At 48.0% G+C, this 21139-nt stretch overlaps 1 protein-coding gene across 3 annotated transcripts in view; it reads right to left on the bottom strand.

Moving 5' to 3' along the window:
- bcar1 (BCAR1 scaffold protein, Cas family member) overlaps positions 1-21139 on the bottom strand; it is an 83201-nt gene that overhangs the window by 17612 nt on the left and 44450 nt on the right. For 2 of the 3 annotated variants that reach the window (XM_010883854.4, XM_010883856.4), the window contains exons 1-2: positions 19893-20167; positions 8195-8839 (exon numbers count right to left, since the gene is read on the bottom strand). In XM_010883854.4, the coding sequence (XP_010882156.2) occupies positions 8195-8839; positions 19893-19904 (657 nt within the window). In that variant the 5' untranslated portion in view covers positions 19905-20167. Of the gene's footprint in view, positions 1-8194; positions 8840-19892; positions 20168-21139 lie in introns of those variants that run through there. The other variant, XM_010883855.5, reaches the window with a different exon arrangement.

Raw genomic sequence — 21139 nt, 5'->3', positions numbered from 1 at the left:
AGACAATCCGACCATTAAGGTTTGGGGAAATATTTGAACACTTCCTTATATGTTACATTGTCAGTTCTCTCTTTCTCGAGAGTCGTACCATTCCACACAGCTGTACCTTAAGGTTCATCAACGTTGTGAGCTAAACATTTGTTCTGTGGGCCTTATTCATAGAAATGGTGTACAGTTCAACTAAACCAGATACACACCAATAAAAAGTGAGTAACGCCTACTGGAACGAGAGTATCCGCAATCTTGAAAAAATTGGAAACCTGCTTATAACTCCATTTTACCACAGAGGTCACTGGAAGGTGACCTGCGGTGACATCAGAGCCGGGCTTAACACAGGTCCTGCTGGGCTGCAGATGTGTCATGGCGACCCAGAGAAACCTCCCTTTCACCATGGCCCACACCAAGATGACAGAGGGAGAACGTGTGGCTTGGACACGGTACAGGTCAAACACACAGATTTCAGATTACAGGACAGAGTACCGGTCCAAGATGGGCCATTTTCTCCAACATACTGTAAATGTGGTTAACGGCACAATTCACCATGTATTTGAGGAGACCCAGGCCAGAGCTGGTGTGAGACCCAGATCAGAGCTGGTTTGAGACCCCGATCAGAGCTGGTGTGTGACCCAGATCAGAGCTGGTGTCTCTCCCAGGGCGGCAGCAGTTAATGGGAGCAGGGCAGTAAAGGCTGAGTGCAGTGGAACTGGGGTGGGGGGGTGGGGGGTCGTTTTACAGCCCCATATCCCCGCTGCTCCAGTCCAGGCTACAGGACTGATCAGACCCTAATGAAGCACACTTCTGTCAAAGCTCTCCCGCTGGCCCCTTGTGTGTTATGTGGCATGCCCCGGACCAGAAGGGGCAGCATGGGGGGTCTGGCAGGACAGGGTACAGCTCTACTGGAGACAGGGAGCCTTCAAACACTAATCTGTAAAGACCCTCAGAAAAAGCCCCATGGGCCAGAGACACATGCCACATATATGCCATGACTGGGCAGGGCGTGAGTGGCTGGGAGCTCCTCTCTCGCCTGGCAAAACAAACGCATTGCTCCTGTGCAGAGCAAACGTCACACCCACAAACATGCCTTCTGCTCAAAGGGCTCGGATCATACTGCCTTTTCCGATGATTTTTTAGAAAGCAAACACATTTTAACCGTTGTGGTTGGTACCAGAAACCAATGGTTTGGGCGAGATCCAGAACACGAGGTCAATTGCTTTCATAACCATTACTGTTTAGAGACCATTCCAGTTGCTGATTGGAAAAAGGACTCCAATGGAAGCGGTCTCAGACTGAAGTGTGTAGCAAACAATAGAAGCAGTCAAAGAATTTAGTTTGACTGGTCAGGCAAATTCTGTCTGTTAGTCTAAGTCTTGAATCAGCATATCCAGGCGATGCCACCTGGGTCAGCCTCTGCTCGGAATGGACATGGCTGCACTCGTTACCATGGAAACACAGTGAACGAGGTCTACCAGCAGTGACAAGGTTTTGGCATAGCACATAAAAAAAAAGAAAAAATCTGTCACTATCAATCTATCTATCTGTACTTTCTGCAGTGGAGATAGTGAGTCAAGTGAGAATATAAATCATAGGTTATTGGAACTGTAAAAACAATGATCTTATGCTATGCTTTTTATATGAATACACTATTGACACTAGAACATTGCCTGAGGTAGCATTTGAGGTAGCATTTGGTCCGCATCATTTCAAGCTTTATGTATTTCCGGTCTTCTTAATCAAGGTTGGTTCCTTTCATCCCTGACTCTACCCAGGGGACTGTGAAAACATCAAAGAGCATGCCCCTGTTAAAGCCATGACCACAAGGTTGACTACTTACTAATAAGGCCAACTTGACACAGTATATACACACTCTAATGACACTACTCAGAGCCTGTACTGTGATGAGCTGACAAATGGGATGCTGTGTGTGTGAGTGTGTGTGTTTATGGACATACTGAACCCTGTGTCTCTCCCACCCAACCTGGTCTCTCCAGTCTAACCTGATCTCTCCAGTCTAACCTTGTCTCTCCAGTCTAAACTTGTTTCTCCTGTCCAAATTTGTCTCTCACATCGAAACTCATCTCTCCAGTTTAATCTTCTCTCCCCAGGCCAACCTTGTCTCTCCAGTCTAACCCAGTCTCTCCAGCCTTTTAGGGGACCAGGCCAGATCAAAGACTGCCCCTGGAGCACAGGCTTGTGGGAACCTGCTGAGGGTAGATCCATGTTCCTGTGTCCCAAGTTACCTCCCATCCACCTCCCTTCCCTATCTGATCTGGGATATGTGGGGAGGTAATAACAGGACCCAATATAGAGCTCTGCATGACAACCCAGAAAGGCCCCACCCTTGCTGCCCTGCTCTGGGACCTGTGTCCCCTGTAATTTCTCGTGCACTCACTCCCTTAACCCCTCCCCCACCCACCCTGTCTCTCTCAACACACTATCAGAGCAGAAAATGAGTCCGTAACAGGTAATTGGCCAGAAGACCTGGCAGGCAGGAAACAAGACTTTTAAACACATACACTGAGCCCCTTGCCCAGCCTGCGTCACACAGGCAGTGTGTGTGTGTGTGTGTGTGTGTCAGGTAGATATGAGAGGCGGTCCAGTAGGGGTCCCTCACGAGGCCACAGTCAGGGCCGCAGAACGGTAATCACTGGACAGGGTTGACAACGAGGTGGATGGCATCCTTTATCCTTCAGGGCCATGGAGACAGAACTCCTGCAGTACTGCTGCTGGAGCACAGGCCCAGCCTGGGGTCTGTTCCTTCCCAGGGCCGGGAGGAGGCAGCTGGGCAGGGAGGAGGGACCACAACATCTGGAGCCTCTATTTATACACTGCCCCAGTCTCACGGTCCCAGCGCTACAACATGCTGAGGATGCATCCTGAGTGTAAGGGGGGGGGGGGGATACTGTGCAGAGAGGCTAAACTTTCAGTGTCAGTGCAGCTCTGTGTCTACATGGCAGGGCGGTGGGCAGGGCAGGTCAGTGGGCAGGGCCTATCTCTCGTCACGATTCTGGCATGAACAGTGATGTGGACCGAATCAAAGAACCCCTTTTAGAGAAGCACACAGTGCACAGCAATTAAGCCTGGAGATTCTCACTTAATGCCATCGCTACAGAAAGAGCAACCCCACAGGGCTATGGAGCAATGGCCACATTCATACCATCAGACAGGGGCCTTGTTTTCATAAAGACCCTAACCAGGACTGCTTTCCTTAAGTCTTCTCCCCTACACAGGGCTTGTTTACATTAAACTACATTTTCAGAGACATATTGAAGAAGACTCAAAACGCTAGATTCGTTTGTTTTGCGTTAACTTGCAGATATCGATAGCTCAAGATCCCACCTTTGGAGCTGTTTATGCTTGAGCTTTGGAGGAGCTTATGTGTGTGTATGTGTTTGTGTGTGTGTGTGTGTGTGTGTGGGAGCAGAGGCAGGGCACACAGGCATGCGTGTTGTAACAGCTCAAGAAGGCCTCAAAATGCCAAGCCTGGGGGGTAGATCTAGTGAGAGAAACACAGCACAGAGTCATCTCTATGGAGGCAGCCGCACTGCTTTTAGCCTGCTGCAGGAGAATAACTCGTTGGTGTTCAAATCCATCCATCTCTATCTTTCCCTCCCAGACTTTACACTCTCTCTATCTCTCTCTCACACACACACGCTCTGATACATGAGAACATAATGTATGATATAGATGTGTTAGATGGGCGAGGAGATCAGAGCATGGTGCTCAGAGAGTTACACCTACAGGCCACAGAATGCAGTCATCTTTTCAGCAGGGGGTCAAACAGACCTTGATTTTCTCTCCCCTCACGCCTCGGCCCTCCCCTCCCTCCTCGAGCCACCACCCTCCCCCAGACAGCCGGTCTGCTCCTGCAGATGAATCCCCCTCCTCCTCTCTACGTTTAGGTGAGCGTCAGCCAGCTCTTTTTAAACACTCCTGAGATTACACATTTACTTTCACAGCAGGCAGCCCACAAACCACCAGGCAGAATCTCAATCTCCCGCTTTTCCCCCAGACCAGAGGGGAGGAGGGGAGAGGGGTCCTTTATGGTCTTAGTCCTTAAGATCATAGTCCATTGTCGTATCCGCGACAACGTTCTTGAACACTGGAACATTGGCCTCGAAAATTCCATTGAAGTGAACACAGGGCATGTAACAGAGATGTATGTTGGTTGGGAAAGGTGGACAATGATTTTGAATGTGTTGGGATGTGTATTCCCCAGGGACTGTGGATAATTATTTGGAATGTTGGGATGTGTATTCTTCCCAGGGACTGTGGACAATGATTTGGAATGTTGGGATGTGTATTCCCCGGGGACAGGGGACAATGATTTGGAATGTGTTGGGATGTGTATTCCCCAGGGACTGTGGACAATGATTTTGAATGTGTTGGGATGTGTATTCCCCAGGGAGACAGTGGCTGAGTGGACTATGATTTGGGTTTTAGGAGCGAGTCCTGAGAACCTGGTACCATATCATGAGAGTCTCTCGTCAGCAAACAGGATCATTTGAGGTGGCAGGTGATAAGGGAGCTTAGATCTTTCTACCTGTCCCTAATCAGAAGAGCCAGTGGCTTGCCTCCAACACTGCCCCAACAGAACTGACCCCATTAACTCAACTGGTCCATTGTTTGGTTGTTTGCCCACCAAGATTTGTACTTGAAAAGTTAAAAGCATGAACTAACTTCCAAGACCTCTCTGATTCATACCTTTATCAGTGGATTTATGCATGAGTGGCTCACAAGATGGTTTTGAGCAGTACTCACATAGATATTAGAACACCAGAAAGACTGATTTTATAAAGCCCCTACACATTATAATGGAGCAATGTGTCCTATCGGGATGTCAGCTGGAACTATAATTCCCATATAATTCCTATATAATTCCCACAACTGCTGTTATAAAAAGGGCTTAATAAAATACATTTTATTGACTTGATTGATTGAATGATGTCCTGCTTTATACCTTGGGTACTCACGTGTGATACTGAATGAATGTAATAAATTATGGCATAGACCACTTACAGCTTTAGTAGGTGATCCCTCAAAAATGAAGCAAAAATGTGCGAGTCTTGACCAGTCATCAGCATTGGAGTACGCTGGGTGCGGATAACCTCATTAGTGGTGAGAAAATGCTTTCATTTGATTTCTTGGCTTGGCCTGATAACATGTATTATGCATATAAAATAAAGTTAAGCGATCTTCTGAGGGTTACTTAAGGTTGAAAAAATAGATATTGGGCAGCCTACTCAGTTCGCAACAGCGCTGCCCTCCAGAGTAATGCAGACAGCAAGGCCATAAGGCTCTTGCAGTTCTGGACAGACAAGTCACATGATATCCCTAGATTACATTAACATGTCTTGCATGCGTACAACACATATTGATTGCATCATGAAAAATAATGACTGTTTATGGCAGCTAAATGACAGGCTACATTTGAGCTATGATTGCGCGTGTTTGCATGTGACAAACTGAAACATCAGGAGCGTAACGGCAGAATCTGTACGTACATATATTTAAAAATGCATTTTAAAGTGGATAGGCTGGACAGAACAGTTGTATCTCGTTCGATCAAGACCGTTTTCCCTTTTTTGGCTGTGACAGCACTTGGAGTCTCTCGACATTGTCACGACAGCGTACCGTGAAACGCTTCTCAGAAAACAGCAGAAGAGCATGTGGCAGCTCCTACCCCAGTGAATGTCATTCCTTCCGTCAGACTCTGAGGGGTGTAACTCCCAAGCTACTATCGGCTGAGCTGTTAGCGTAATGAGGAAATCAATGGATCGGCCTGTGTACCCACAAGGGCATGTTTGTGACCTCTAACAGAACCCCTCCTACAAACCAAAGGAAGATAATGATCCATAAAACGCTGATCAAAGACATCCTGTGCAATTCATTGGGTTTCGGCGTTCAGCTCTAATGATGCAGGGTGTTTCACTGGGGCCACTAGGGTTTTGACAGACCAGGGACATCGCTGAATTGTACACTTGGGGCTAAGCCGTTGCCATGGTTTGAAGGAGAGGTAAGGGTTGTTTAGGTGAGGCTGGGTGCCCCTTAACAACAAAATGGGAAAAACAACGAGGCGGTCAGGGGATTGGGGTGAGGGTAGAATGGGGGTGAGGGTAGAATGGGGGTGAGGGTAGAATGGGGGTGAGGGCCAGAGGCGAGGATAAGGGAGACAATTCCAGCCTCTTGAAGGAGTGTGCCATGGCTTTGGAGGCTGCATGCTGCCACACCCTCCTCACGCATCCTGTTTGATGTCCCCACACAGCCCTGTCCCCTGCCCCCACGCCAGGCCTGGCTGCACAGCTGTCCCCCCCCTTAAAGGAACCCGTCTAGTTCCTGTACCAACGGGGCATTGTTAGCACCCAATTCACCCCCCACGCACCCAGCTCAACTGCTGCCAGTTGATCTAAGGAAAAAGCAGAGGGTGTCGGCCTGCTTAAAAAAACAAGCTGGCACCATAACACTCTGACACTGTGGACAAGGGCACGGAGGGGGGATTGGACCCAGTCAAGCTGTGTTCTTTTCAGATGTGTGGCCAAGTGTTGTATGTAGCAACTGTGTCTCTCTACCCTCCTCCAGTTAAGCAGACGAGGATGCCCAGACAATGCCTCAGCTTTTCATCGCTCCCTAATTAGTTTTCACCCCGGTGTGTATGTGAGGGCTTTGAGTGTGTGTGTGTGTGTGTGTGTGTGTGTGTGCGTTGGCTCCATGTCCGTCATGTCCTCTCTCAGCAGGAACTCCTTATCTCGTAATGAGAAACTGGCAGTGGTGGAGCATGCAAGGGGGAGAGGGGGGGTTAAGCATGGGCACAAGGACACGTAGTAACAATAAAGGGTATTCACAAGGTAAATAACCCGCACAGCCCAGCGCCAACGGGCCAAAAGACCTAATGCATCGCAGGGAATGACTTTGATCTTAAAATCTCTAACACTTGACCACCAAGCTGGGCTTTTCAGATCCGGCCAGTGACACAGGCGTCACATGACCTCTGTTTTGGTGTGACGTGGCACCGGGGCCATAGCCCCTCTGCTCCCCGCCGTGCTGCCTGCCAACCGGAGGAGACACTGGTGGATGACGGTTAGAACATTCCACGATACTGAGGCAGTCTAGAATCATCCAACGGAACATTTGGAAACAACCTGTTCTGGCCTGGAGTCCTCTGATAGTCCTATCACCGACGCGCCATTGTGTCTGTCAGCCCTGGCCTTGGACTACAAATCCCATCAGGACTTCCTCCGAAGGCTCTCGTGTCGCCTTCTCAAACCAAACGTCATGTGTGCATGTTTTATTTGTCTACCAGCCACTCTTTCTACAGCTTTTATTCTCCTGTGGTTTTCAGGTTGATTGATGCACCCACTGATCACTCTGGATGGGTCACAGGACACACAGCAAGGAAAACAAAAGGCAGCGTTTGCCAGTCACTCGCTTAGTACAATTCAACGGCATGTCCTTTTGTGAGCTCATTTGGGAGCTTAGTCACCTCAGGCTTTACTGAGGCCTCCTAGCCTCTCTGGTGGTCAATCCTGTTAGAGAGCCCGGCGGTCAGGTGGAAGTAGCAGCCAAAACATTAGATGAAATGTCTGAAAATGCTTCTCTTTCCAAAGCGTGAGCAATAGCCTGGTGAGACGGGAAGAGACACCCTCTCCTGCAGGGACCAGGTGTGCCTTACCGCCCCATCATCACCATCGTCATCACACTTCACTTCCCAGCGCTGCTCCCACACATGGCTCAGAGCACCAAGGCAGGCCTAGGGGAGAGTCCCTGGGGAACACCGGCCGGGACACACGGCACCGCCACCAGCCTGCTGCCAGCGGTGCAGAACACTTACTCACCCAGCCCCAGGCGACAGATATCTGAATTATTAAACACAGCATTATTTATTCCTACGCGTCCCCCCCTCTTCTTGTCCCGCTCTTTATGTTGGCTATTGTGTTAACTTTGTTTTTTTTCTTTCCTGTCACCCCCGTGGCTTTGAAAAGTACAGAGAACCTTGAGCTGTTGTTGAGGGTGAGAGCCAACAGCCAGACTGGAGGACGTGGGGGAGCAACAATAACAGGAAGACGCTAAGATTCCAAACATTCCCCAGCCAGGATGAGGTCAGATGACAATGAGAGCCTGAATTTCCAACAGAAGTCTATGTATGGTTTTAAAGGAGTGTTGTGTAACGTGAATGTAAGGCAATGCTTTTCTTACTCACCTTTCCTAGAGGTTTGGAGTCCCAGCCCCTCTTCTCTACGGAGGGGGGAACCTGGTAGATGTCCTGATTCTGGCTCAGCGAGGGGGGAACCTGGTAGATGTCTTGCCCAGAACCAGGCCCTCCTGCGGAGGGGGGCACCTGGTAGATGTCCTGGACATCAACAGGAGTGTGGTACTTCTTCTGGGTGAGCATGGGGGCCTTGGGTGGAGCTTGGGGACCCGTGGGGATCTGGTACAGACTGGAAGAGGAGTGCTTGCCGTGGTTGGGGGGCATCATGTAGATGCTGTCAGGTAGGGCGGGTACCGGGCCTGGGTTGGAGAAGGCAGGGTGCATGGCTGTGTACTGGGAGGAGGGGGAGGGCTTGGTGAACGGGAAGCCCAGCTGGTTGGGGCTCTGGGTCAGGGCGGGGCTGGCCTGGGAGGTCTGGGGGAGGGGGGACTGCTGCCCCGCCTTGTCGTACATGCCCACCAGGATTTTGAGGCGGTTGCCGGGGACGATGCCCTGGCGTCCATGCAGAGAGCAGAGCCACCATCCGTCCAGACCCTGGGTGTCCCGCTCCAGGACCGTCAGGATGTCGCCCTTCCGGAAGGACAGCTCGTCTGGGGACTCCGCCACGTTGTCGTACAGGGCCTTGGCCAGCACATTCTGCCCAACCGAGAGACAGAGGGTTAGTGGCTCATCCAATCACATTCAGGCCAGAACATTCTGCCCAACCGAGAGACAGAGGGTTAGTGGCTCATCCAATCACATTCAGGCCAGCACATTCTGCCCAACCGAGAGACAGAGGGTTAGTGGCTCATCCAATCACATTCAGGCCAGCACATTCTGTCCAACAGAGAGACAGAGGGTTAGTGGCTCATCCAATCACATTCAGGCCAGCACATTCTGCCCAACCGAGAGACAGAGGGTTAGTGGCTCATCCAATCACATTCAGGCAAGCTGGGTCGCCTTTAAAGAGCAGATGCAGGAGGTTGGTCGAACCTAGCTCCAAATGTTCAACTTTGTTGTAGCACCCTAACATTAGGAAGAACCCTTCATTCCAAAACACTGGACGGTCCCAGGCTCTGGCGTAGGGTCTGGCTGACTCCACAGACAGGCTAAAGTCCTCTCATGACATTGAAATGATTGTAAGTCACAGCTGACACGTACCAGCACACAACACAGGCCCCATCTGCTTGCCCACAGCAAACACAGCCACCCACTCACCCCGGGGGGCTTTGAAACCAAACCAATATTTGAAGTGTGCCCCTGAACGGTAACTCTTCTCCCTTCTCTGCCACTGGTACAGCATGGTACAAGAAGGCCAGGGTGGGACCAGAGCTCTCTCTCTCTCTCTCACACACACACACACACAAGGTCCCTTCGAGTGGCCCCTTCACTAGACCACAGGTCACACACAATTCTCCATCACTGTCTGTTGCCTTGGAAAATTAACTACATCTAATTGGTTAATTGTGAGGCACCTCTGGCTCCTGATTTATTGCCTGGCAGTAGAGAGAGTCAATGTTGCCTTAATCAGAGGGACCACTATATATCTACCAATCCATTCAGCACCCAGGCCTACAGCCACAAGCGAAGCCACAGGACACAAGGCCGATCATTAAAAACCCAGAGAAGTCCGGCTTTTTTCCCAACCACTGTCTGTTTCCAACTTCTGTCTGTCTGTAAGCTTTGTATCCAGCCCCTCTCTGTCTCTAGCCTCTTCCTCAGTCTCCAGGCTCTATCTCTGCCTCCAGTCTCTGTCTGTGCCCGGCCTCTCTTGTGTCTAATACTCAATAAAAACCAGGATTTTGAACCCTGAATGCTGATTGGCAAAGCACTGCGGTATATCAGATTATGTATACTTCAAATTGCGTAATCAGGTCGAAATAGCAATAAGGCACTTCAGTGGTTGCTGTATAGACAACAACTGAGTGGTGGTCCTAAGTCCAACATAAGGACTGTATCCAGGTACTTTGTGATGTGCTGAAGAACAACCCCGACCTGAGATATATTGGCGATATACTACACCCGTTTAGCCTTATTGCTTAAATAGAACACACCCTGAGTTGAGTACCTCCGGTCACCCCCCAACATTCTCCCTATTACAGATAGACATACAGTTACAGTATGCACCTGACATATAAATATTCCAAGTGGGTAAGAACTACACCCTCCTTGTCAGTGGTTCTACGGTGTCTGTCCCAGCTACTTGGTGCCTAAGTGACTCTCCACCAGACACAGCCAATTACTGACCTATCACAATACCCAGACAGCCCTGACAATGTTCATGCGTTTTCAGTTGTCTACATCCAGTGAATGTCGGGAATCGGAGGTGTCCCAGTGAGGGCTGCTGTGCTGTGATGCATCTCTGGCTGCGTCCAGCGGGACGGAGCTGCTGTTGGAATGGCGATGAATGGCGTGCTGTGTGTGGTCGCAGCGGAGGGGGAGGGAGCGCCTCTATCTCCCTCTGATCAATGCCCTGCTTGTCCTGCTGGCCACTCCTCAGCTCCAACACCCGTCAGGCCTGAAGAGGCTCTGGACGGACGCAACCACACAGCCTCCCGCTACTGAGCCTGAGTGGAGCCCTGTTGGCCAGCAGCTGTCCGTAATGTCACTGTGTAGACCCCGCACACACTAAACAAGAGCACGCACACACACACACATACAGACACTTACACACAGAAGAGTGAAATAATGTGGGGCCTTAACTCCAACTAGTAGAAAGAGATCATTATACTATGTGGGTTTTACTCACAGCAACAGATTGAATGAAGCAGCGCTTAGATATTCTGTCTCACTGAGTGATTATCCATCTCCCACTAGGGATATCAAATCTACTGGTCTTAATGGATTAATGGATTGGACTCAACGTGGACAGATACATGTGAGTATTGCCTACCCTCAAACAGGCCACATGTGAAATGTGAATGATTTAAGAGAGGAGGTTTAGTGTGATTACCTGAAGAGAGTGAAGAGTCAGAAATATGATTCTGCTATATGACAATAAGGTGGAAATGAAGGCAGCCTGGCGCCTTATATCTACCCTGCTATTTAATATTTTATTCTCTCCCATTCTCCTACCAGCTTTCTTTATCTATTCCATCCATTTCTCCCTTCAAAAAAAAAAAAACTACAGAGAAAGAGATTCCTTTGTTGGCCATGCTTTTCTGCTCCCCGCCATAAAATAATTTCCTGTTGGAGGGAGTGGACAGAGAGGACTGATGACATCACAAGATTTGAACTTTGCCTTTATAAACTGAAAGGATGCCGGCCTGAAAATTCTCAGTATAACTCACCCACAAATCTCTAACCGTTTTCCTCAGATGGACACAGGAACTGGAAGTGCTCAAAGAATGATTCATGTGCTGTTTGGACTGGAGTCAATAACTAGATGACTAATATACAGGTGCTGGTCATAACATTTGAATATCAATATCAAATCAAAAAGTTGATTCATTTCAGTAATTCCATTCAAGTGAAACTTTTATAATGTATACCTTCATTCCACACAGACTGATATATTTCAAGTGTTTATTTCTTTTCATTTTGATGATTATAACTGACAACTAATGAAAAACCCAAATTCAGTATCTCAGAAAATTTGAATATTGTGAAAAGGTTAAATTTTGAAGACACCTGGTGTCACACTCTAATCAGCTAATTAACCCAAAACACCTGCAAAGGCCTTTAAATGGTCTCTCAGTCTAGTTCTGTAGGCAACACAATCATGGGGAAGACTGCTGACTTGACAGCTGTCCAAAAGACGACCATTGACACCTTGCACAAGGAGGGCAAGACACAAAAGGTCATAGCTAAAGAGACTGGCTGTTCACAGAGCCCTGTGTCCAAGCACATTAATAGAGAGGCGAAGGGAAGGAAAAAATGTGGTAGAAAAAAGTGTACAAGCAATAGGGATAACAGCACCCTGGAGAGGACTGTGAAACAAAACCCACTCAAAAATGTGGGGGAGATTCACAAAGAGTGGACTGCAGCTGGAGTCAGTGCTTCAAGAACCACCAGGCACAGACGTATGCAAGACATGGGTTTCAGCTGTCGCATTCCTTGTGTCAAGCCACTCTTGAACAAGACACAGCGTCAGAAGTGTGGGCTAAAGACAAAAAGGACTGGACTGCTGCAGAGTTATGTTGTCTGATTAACGTAAATTTAGCATTTCCTTTGGAAATCAAGGTCCCAGAGTCTGGAGGAAGAGAGGAGAGGCACAGAATCCACGTTGCTTGAAGTCCAGTGTAAAGTTTCCACAGTCAGTGATGGTTTGGGGTGCCATGTCATCTGCTGGTGTTGGTCCACTGTGTTTTCTGAGGTCCAAGGTCAATGCAGCCGTCTACCAGGAAGTTTTAGAGCACTTCATGCTTCCTGCTGCTGACCAACTTTATGGAGATGCAGATTTCATTTCCAACAGGACTTGGCACCTGCACACAGTGCCAAAGCTACCAGTACCTGGTTTAAGGACCATGGTATCCCTGTTCTTAATTGGCCAGCAAACTCGCCTGAACTTAACCCTATAGAAAATCTATGGGGTATTGTGAAGAGGAAGATGCGATACGCCAGACCCAACAATGCAGAAGAGCTGAAGGCCACTATCAGAGCAACCTGGGCTCTCATAACTCCTGAGCAGTGCCAGAGACTGATCGACTCCATGCCACGCCGCATTGCTGCAGTAATTCAGGCAAAAGGAGCCCCAACTAAGTATTGAGTGCTGTACATGCTCATACTTTTCATGTTCATACTTTTCAGTTGGCCAACATTTCTAAAAAAAAAATTTTTGTATTGGTCTTAAGTAATATTCTGAGATACTGAATTTGGGATTTTCATTAGTTAAGTCAGTAATAATCATCACAATTAAAAGAAATAAACATTTTTAATATATCAGTCTGTGTGTAATGAATGAATATAATATACAAGTTTCACTTTTTGAATGGAATTACTGAAATAAATCAACTGATGATATTCTAATTTTATGACCAGCACCTGTAGTATAAGTTACACACCTCCGCACACACACACAACTGAAGAGAAACCATTGTCTAGAAACTACAAGTAAACTATGAGTCTGGCAGCTGGCTGACTACTGACCGGCACTCAGAAAACACGTTACGCAGTGCAGATGTTAGGTCACAATATGTTTCTAGTCTGCCAACCTCTCTGGTCCAAACCACACTCATTTGAATCTGTTCATGTGGCCAATAACACCCTACTGGCTCTGCGCTGTGCTCCATTTCCCTTTGTTTGGGGTAGAAGCCTGACAATTCAAACAGGGAGCTACTGGGATCCAGACGTTTTCTAAACTCTGTCTGGCTCCGTTATTGCTAAGACTTCAGTGCATTTCCACAAAGCTTTCCACAATGCCCCCCCCAGCCACACTTTACATAATTTCATATAAAATATGTGAGGAGAGATAAGGAGGGAAAGAAAAGTGTCTTCATCATCCAGAGGCCTAAATGTGAATTGATTTGCATTTAAAAGGGAAAAGGGTCCTGGTCAAGAAGAGCTTATACAGGTGAGCCTGAGCTGAGGAGGCCAGGGAAAGACCTAGGAACAGAGTGGTGCTGGACAGGAAGGGGGAGAGATCCCCAGGAAGACAGAGGGAAGGAAAGACCTAGGAACAGAGTGGTGCTGGACAGGAAGGGGGAGAGATCCCCAGGAAGACAGAGGGAAGGAAAGAACTAGGAACAGAGTGGTGCTGGACAGGAAGGGGGAGAGATCCCCAGGAAGACAGAGGGAAGGAAAGACCTAGGAACAGAGTGGTGCTGGACAGGAAGGGGGAGAGATCCCCAGGAAGACAGAGGGAAGGAAAGACCTAGGAACAGAGTGGTGCTGGACAGGAAGGGGGAGAGATCCCCAGGAAGACAGAGGGAAGGAAAGAACTAGGAACAGAGTGGTGCTGGACAGGAAGGGGGAGAGATCCCCAGGAAGACAGAGGGAAGGAAAGACCTAGGAACAGAGTGGTGCTGGACAGGAAGGGGGAGAGATCCCCAGGAAGACAGAGGGAAGGAAAGACCTAGGAACAGAGTGGTGCTGGACAGGAAGGGGGAGAGATCCCCAGGAAGACAGAGGGAAGGAAAGACCTAGGAACAGAGTGGTGCTGGACAGGAAGGGGGAGAGATCCCCAGGAAGACAGAGGGAAGGAAAGACCTAGGAACAGAGTGGTGCTGGACAGGAAGGGGGAGAGATCCCCAGGAAGACAGAGGGAAGGAAAGAACTAGGAACAGAGTGGTGCTGGACAGGAAGGGGGAGAGATCCCCAGGAAGACAGAGGGAAGGAAAGACCTAGGAACAGAGTGGTGCTGGACAGGAAGGGGGAGAGATCCCCAGGAAGACAGAGGGAAGGAAAGACCTAGGAACAGAGTGGTGCTGGACAGGAAGGGGGAGAGATCCCCAGGAAGACAGAGGGAAGGAAAGAACTAGGAACAGAGTGGTGCTGGACAGGAAGGGGGAGAGATCCCCAGGAAGACAGAGGGAAGGAAAGACCTAGGAACAGAGTGGTGCTGGACAGGAAGGGGGAGAGATCCCCAGGAAGACAGAGGGAAGGAAAGACCTAGGAACAGAGTGGTGCTGGACAGGAAGGGGGAGAGATCCCCAGGAAGACAGAGGGAAGGAAAGACCTAGGAACAGAGTGGTGCTGGACAGGAATGGGGAGAGATCCCCAGGAAGACAGAGGGAAGGAAAGACCTAGGAACAGAGTGGTGCTGGACAGGAAGGGGGAGAGATCCCCAGGAAGACAGAGGGAAGGAAAGACCTAGGAACAGAGTGGTGCTGGACAGGAAGGTGGAGAGATCCCCAGGAAGACAGAGGGAAGGAAAGAACTAGGAACAGAGTGGTGCTGGACAGGAAGGGGGAGAGATCCCCAGGAAGACAGAGGGAAGGAAAGAACTAGGAACAGAGTGGTGCTGGACAGGAAGGGGGAGAGATCCCCAGGAAGACAGAGGGAAGGAAAGAGGTGTAGTGTTCATTCAGACAGTCACTGAGCAGGAAGTAATGTGACAGCTGGTTCAGCGCGCTCAGTGTAGACAGGTCAGCGGACAGGAAGACAGGGAGCGGGTGCGTGTGTGTGTGTGTGTGTGAGACAGGGAGGGCAGGGTGGCTTTTGTCTTCTGCCTCTAAAGTGACCCCGTGGGACAAACAGTGGTTAAGTAACAGGAGGGTGTGTGTGTGTTTTGTACGCGACTGTGTATTTGTCCCACGGACACTGGGCTTTGGGCATAGAGACTCAACATTTTACGTACCCCCCCCCCCAGACCCACAAAGCATGACAGCCATAAGTCATCTCTTTCACAAACAATACTTTGCTCTTTCTCCATTGTGCTGTTTCTGTCTCCATGGTCTCCCCATCCAACAGCAGCCCATTTGTTTTAAACAAAACAACGCCATCTCTGCTACTTAAATGACATTAACCGCCTAAACCTGGCCAAACTATCCCACCAGTTTCACAAAAGGTAGACTTCTCAGTTTGGGGGTATTTCTGAGAAGTCACTGCCTCCCCCTGAGGCGAGGTAGCATGCTAGCACCTGGACCGCGACTCTTCAGATGTCCACAGCAGTGTAGCAGCAAGTAATAGACTGCAATTACAGCAAAAACCGGCCTGTGTTTAAGTCAGCTCTATATGACCCAGGCCTACTCACCAACAGGCAGCAGACTCAGTATCAGACCCACTCCTGTCTGACTTGTCTGGCTGTCGTCAAGCAGAAAAACTGGGACACAGCGAGTGAACAGACATGTGAATCAGTCCAGTGTGGATGTTGTTTTGGCCTTAATCATCGGAGACAGCCACTGCTGTGACACAGAAACAGTGTTCTTACGCTGCTGCTACTGGTAAAACATTTGTGCCTTCCCACAAGGTAGCAAGCAATAATTACGTGGCTACCTCATAAAAGGCCAGTGAGAGGCCCATATGGGACCATCTGTAAGAAAATAATCTGAACAATACGCTGAGGTAGTCACAGAGGAGCTAGCTGCAGGCTAATGTCAAAATCTATGGAACAGAATCCTGAAGGACTTCACACAAATAACCATTACAGAAACTAGCATAACATAGCTTAGCAGTCAGGGAGGCAAGCCAGCAACCAGATGGTTGCCAAATTGAATCCCAGTACAGGAAGTGCACTGACAACCGTAGGATTACTCCGAACATTTAGTTGGGCTTTGAATACAATTGACATACTATATAATGTATCTTAATCTTAATTTGACGAGGTAAGTAAATGGGTTTCTTCGTGACAACGTTTGACAATTAAGTGTTGTTATTCCTACACCACAGGATCTCTATCCATGCCTTTGGTTTTGCCTAGGCGAGCCCAGACCTGTCTCACATTTGCTCCAGCCCTCAGAGGCCCACTTACTCCAACATTCCACATCTTCCACCTACATCTCCACTTAACTCACATTCCAAGAGTGACACCCCCTTTCACCACAAGAAAACTCAAACCCACGCTACACCAAACAAACACAGATCAAGTATCTGAAAATGCTGCCCTGAATACTAATTATTCAGTATTGAATAATAACGAGGCAATCAATTTACTAATCTCACAAATTCCTATCAGTGACAGCTGCAATATGTAGGCCATGTCAAATAAAGGTTGTCAAACAAATACACATTCACACTCCAGCCAATTACACTGGCTGCCAATCTTATGAATCAAGTCCAAGGTGGAAACATAAATAACACGCAAATAACTTCAACCCCTTATCCCTGTCAAGTTTCAACGCCAGTAAGATTCTTGTAGGTACAGGCCATTAAAAAGTGCTGGAGCTCTGCCCATTGCACAAGAGTGACAGACTTCCTGGTCAGGGGGCAGTTGAATAGTAGATTTTTTGTAATTATCAATCAATTATCTAGGTAAGAAGAAACCGTTTTGTAGTGCAGCAGAAAGGAACAGAACATATCCTTCACCAAAGCCCTGATGTCTCTTATCTTCAACCAACCAAAAACATTTTCTTCCTTCGTCCATGAACACAAGCAGTCGCAATGGTAAAAACATGTTCAGAATTCTCTCAATACCAAACAATAAATACTAAAATGAGAGGGGATACAGTGATACAATTCATTTCCAGAGTGTCAAACATCATTGTGACCTCAGCCCAACATTCCAGTGGTTTGGTGTAAGAGACAATGCCAGAACTTCAGGGAGCACTCTGATGTAGTCCTGGGGGACTGGACCACACATAGAAGCTGAGGATAGGTTAGCTGGCCTGTGGCTAGATGGATTTCAGTAGGCTACTTTACACTTGAAAGTTTAAAATTCAATCAATCTGAATGGGCACAGCTTTTAAATCAGGGCTCAACACAGCTACTGTAGAGTTTACATTCTGTAGGATTTCAGTCCAACCCAAATAAAGCACATCTGATTCTAATAATTACCTGGTTAACGGTTTAATAAGGTTAGTATAATTGGGGTTGGCGTGAAAACCTACAACAGGGTAGATTCTCCAGGTACAGAACTGGAGAGCCTTTTTGACCTCAGTTAATCTGTTTAGATAACAGATCAGTGGATATGTGTTTCGTTTAGCTTTGGCAACAACATTCCCTGGCACACCCAACTCCCTTATGGCATCAAACCAACCTGTGTGATTGGCTATGAGAGGGGAAAGGCTAGCCCAGTGCTATGGTAACTAGATCAGACCGAGCTGGAAACCCAGCTCTTTCTGCAGAATCCATTTAGTTCAGAAGTAGGCCTAGCTAGGTGTTCTGCTCTACCACAGGTTTCTTATCTGAAATCCTTCAGTTTGTGGCTCCATTCCTCCAGTAAAGCCTAATATCCCCTACATAAAGCAGGTGCCCTGGGGAGGGCGCGGCCTGACTACAGTGGAAAACATGTGCCTTCAGGCCCTGTTGTTTGCAGTGGGAGAGAGAGATACCGTCAGAGCTAGCTGGGGAAGGGACTGGGAGCACTGTGTTTAGGAGATTAGGCCCATAGAAGCACAGCCAGCCACAAACCTGTAGTTTTCTCTGTAGCATTGCTTAGAGTTAAAGCTCTCAGAGAAACACCAATAAATTATAATGTTTAGCATCTACATAATGGCACATTTATGAGAAGGAACAGCCTAAACTTACAGAACAAATTCAGCAAAACCATTTGTGGCAACAATGCCCTGTGCCGCATGGCCTTGTGTCACTCACACAGCTTCCCGTGTTTATGTGGGCTGGTGTGTTCTACGTGACTATGTTTTGATATAATCTGTTTTTAACCTCGACCTGAAACACTGTGACTCAGTAAGTGGTGCGTGTCAGAGCTGACAGCTTCACCAGCATCCAGTGACCTGCCCTGTGTCTGCTGGCCCACCACTAGACTGAAGAACAGCCTGGCACCTGGTACCCCAGCAGGTATCACTACAGCCACCGGCTCTTTGACACCTCGACATCCCTCGGAGGGGAGACAGACGGACTAAGGGGCCTGGCTGAGCGCTGACAGACCTCCCCAGGGGGGTAACGAGGAGGAATTCCGCCCCAGCACCCAGAGGGGCTGTGAGTCAGTCAGAGGTGAGTCAGCCTGCTGGGGAGACTGGGCCAAGGTTTTGGGTTACTCAGAAGAACTCTCTGTAGGCCTGAGTAAACCTGACAGCGGCTACTACATGGTGGGCATCCACTTCATCTATATATACACCAGCATCACTTCCTGGCTTCATTAACCCCCTCGTTCTCAAACAGCAACCAGACAGCTAGCGCGTTCCAAAGTAATTATTGCATTGTCAAGTTGGAACTGTTCTCCAAAGGAATCAGTAACCAAGGCAGGCCTAGGAAATAAACATCTCTCAAGAGACATGTAGGCTAAACCGTCCATCTACATATCTTCGTCACAGTCACCAATTAGACAGGGCAAATTAAAGACAGCTAGGGAAAGATACCCTCTTCTTAAATGCATATATGGTAATGTCAGTGCGGTTAGCTGATTGGATAATTGCATGCTGGCTAATGTGTGTGTAGATGCCCAGGCCAGGAGTAGGACAAGAGGACTACACCAGGCCTCCCCATGGGGTCAGTCCCAAAGCTGAGCTGCTAAAGACCATAAACCTCTCAGACAGAAATACAGTACGGTCCTGTCAACCGAATACCAAACCCATGTGTAATTACAGAACTAGAAGCTGACAATGCCAACACTTTCAAACAATAGCAAGGAACAGTCAGTGCTGCCAAGACTCCAGCACCAGGCCACTCCACTCTTTTCTTTCCCTCTCCAGACAACCTTAATCTTTCAACTTTCTCCTGAGTCAGCAGAGCAGCATGGCTCTCTCTCTCCTGGCTGTTTCAAAGCCCTTTCTTTTAACTGCGTCTAAAGCCCTCCAACTCTCCCCCTTTCAGAGGACAGGGGCTTTTACAAAACATACAGGACAGCATCAAAGAACACGAAGCTTTGTTCAGGAACTAAACCGGGGAGAAGAAAAACGAAACAAGCTTTTGTTCCAGTCTCCTTATTAAACATAGCCTTTTGTACGTAGAATTGTACCTTAACAACCCCTTCTGCCTAAAACACACAACACGTTACACATTCTGACACACCAAGACATAGCAGAACACAGACATGAAAACCCACTGATGGTAAGAATACACACATTTCGTCCCACTTCTTTTCCCTTTCTGCCCTCCCTCGCTTTTTTCCACCTCTCAACTCTTTCCCAACTGGGGAATTTAGTGTGTCCTGAGCAAAGCCTTCACACAGCAATGAGAACAGCAAACACAAACATAGACTTTCCCCACTCACCAGATAGTTCATTTTCAGCCCTGTTGTGTGAGTTGGTCCGACAGACTCCAGACAGGAGTAACAGGGCAGAGATGTAGCCCTGGAAACAGACCCCGTGTCTAGCCACCAGTTAAAGTTCCCTGTCGTCTCTCTCCCAGGCAGAAAGACTGGGCAGATCCTAACACATTCTCCGGCACTGTGATCTCAGAGGGCAAGAATGAGAATGTCCCATTTACTTCCCTCTATCCGTGTCTGTCCTTCGCTCTTTCTCGACTCCCTCTCTCTCTGTCCAGGGGAGGGAGGAATGCGCGGTAACCTGACACCCCCCCCAGTTCCTGCACAATCCCGACATTCCCACTCCCGGGCTGTGATTGGTCGAAGGACCTCTTCTTATGTTAATGAATCTGGCCCTCCCCTGGCTGTGTGGAATGTTTAGTGTCTGTGCTCAGACCTTGGAGGGACAGAAACACTCAGTTTTTCTAAATTTTCGAACCCCAGAAGAACACACCTCCCCCACCCGGCCCCGGCTCACCGTTTTCTTCCTCACCAATCTCGTGTCTATTTTTAATATCAGCCCACTGGCTACAGACTCACTCTGCATTTCCCAACTATTCTCATTTCTTTCATCTTATCGGTCTCGCACTGTTGCTCAAATACATACGAGCGCATCACGCATTCTGGTCGTCTCACATGTTAGTGAATATAATAATGCATGTCTAAAGACATTTTTATGGGCAGTGCGTTGCACCACAGCACAAATTAAAATCCATTCCCAGTACACCAGGTGTAATTGTCCCCTCCAGGTTCCATTTCATTTGCTAGGAATACGATGAAACTAAAGTCATCTGAGTGGAAATAATATCTCAGCGTCGGTCATGCAGCACAAACCTCAACAAAAACACCAGAAAAAAGTACTGTGGTTTGAGAAGTCAATGTGGTAAACCAGGGTATAACACAATAACTGTATTGGGGTAGAACAAAATTTGTCCCACAAACAAATTATGAAAATAGTGTAAAAATGCTATTGAAATATTGTCTGTGGTATAGAATTACAGAATGTTGTTGGGAATACAATTCAATTTAAATCTACACAAAACTTTGGTTAATCTCTGATGAAACTCTCATAGTTGAAAAGGACCAAAGAGTCCTTAGATTTCTTAAATATAAGAGGCAATATATTTATTGAATTGTATCGGAAAATACTCAAGCCAGTAAATTATTTTAAAAGATTTGATGAAATAGCACTCTTGAATTGCTAGATTCCCACA

This window comes from Esox lucius, chromosome 19 (assembly GCF_011004845.1).
Source record: "Esox lucius isolate fEsoLuc1 chromosome 19, fEsoLuc1.pri, whole genome shotgun sequence".
Taxonomy (NCBI): domain Eukaryota; kingdom Metazoa; phylum Chordata; class Actinopteri; order Esociformes; family Esocidae; genus Esox; species Esox lucius.
The sequence above is the reverse complement of the archived record's forward strand: the minus strand, read 5'-3'. Positions and strand labels throughout refer to the sequence as shown.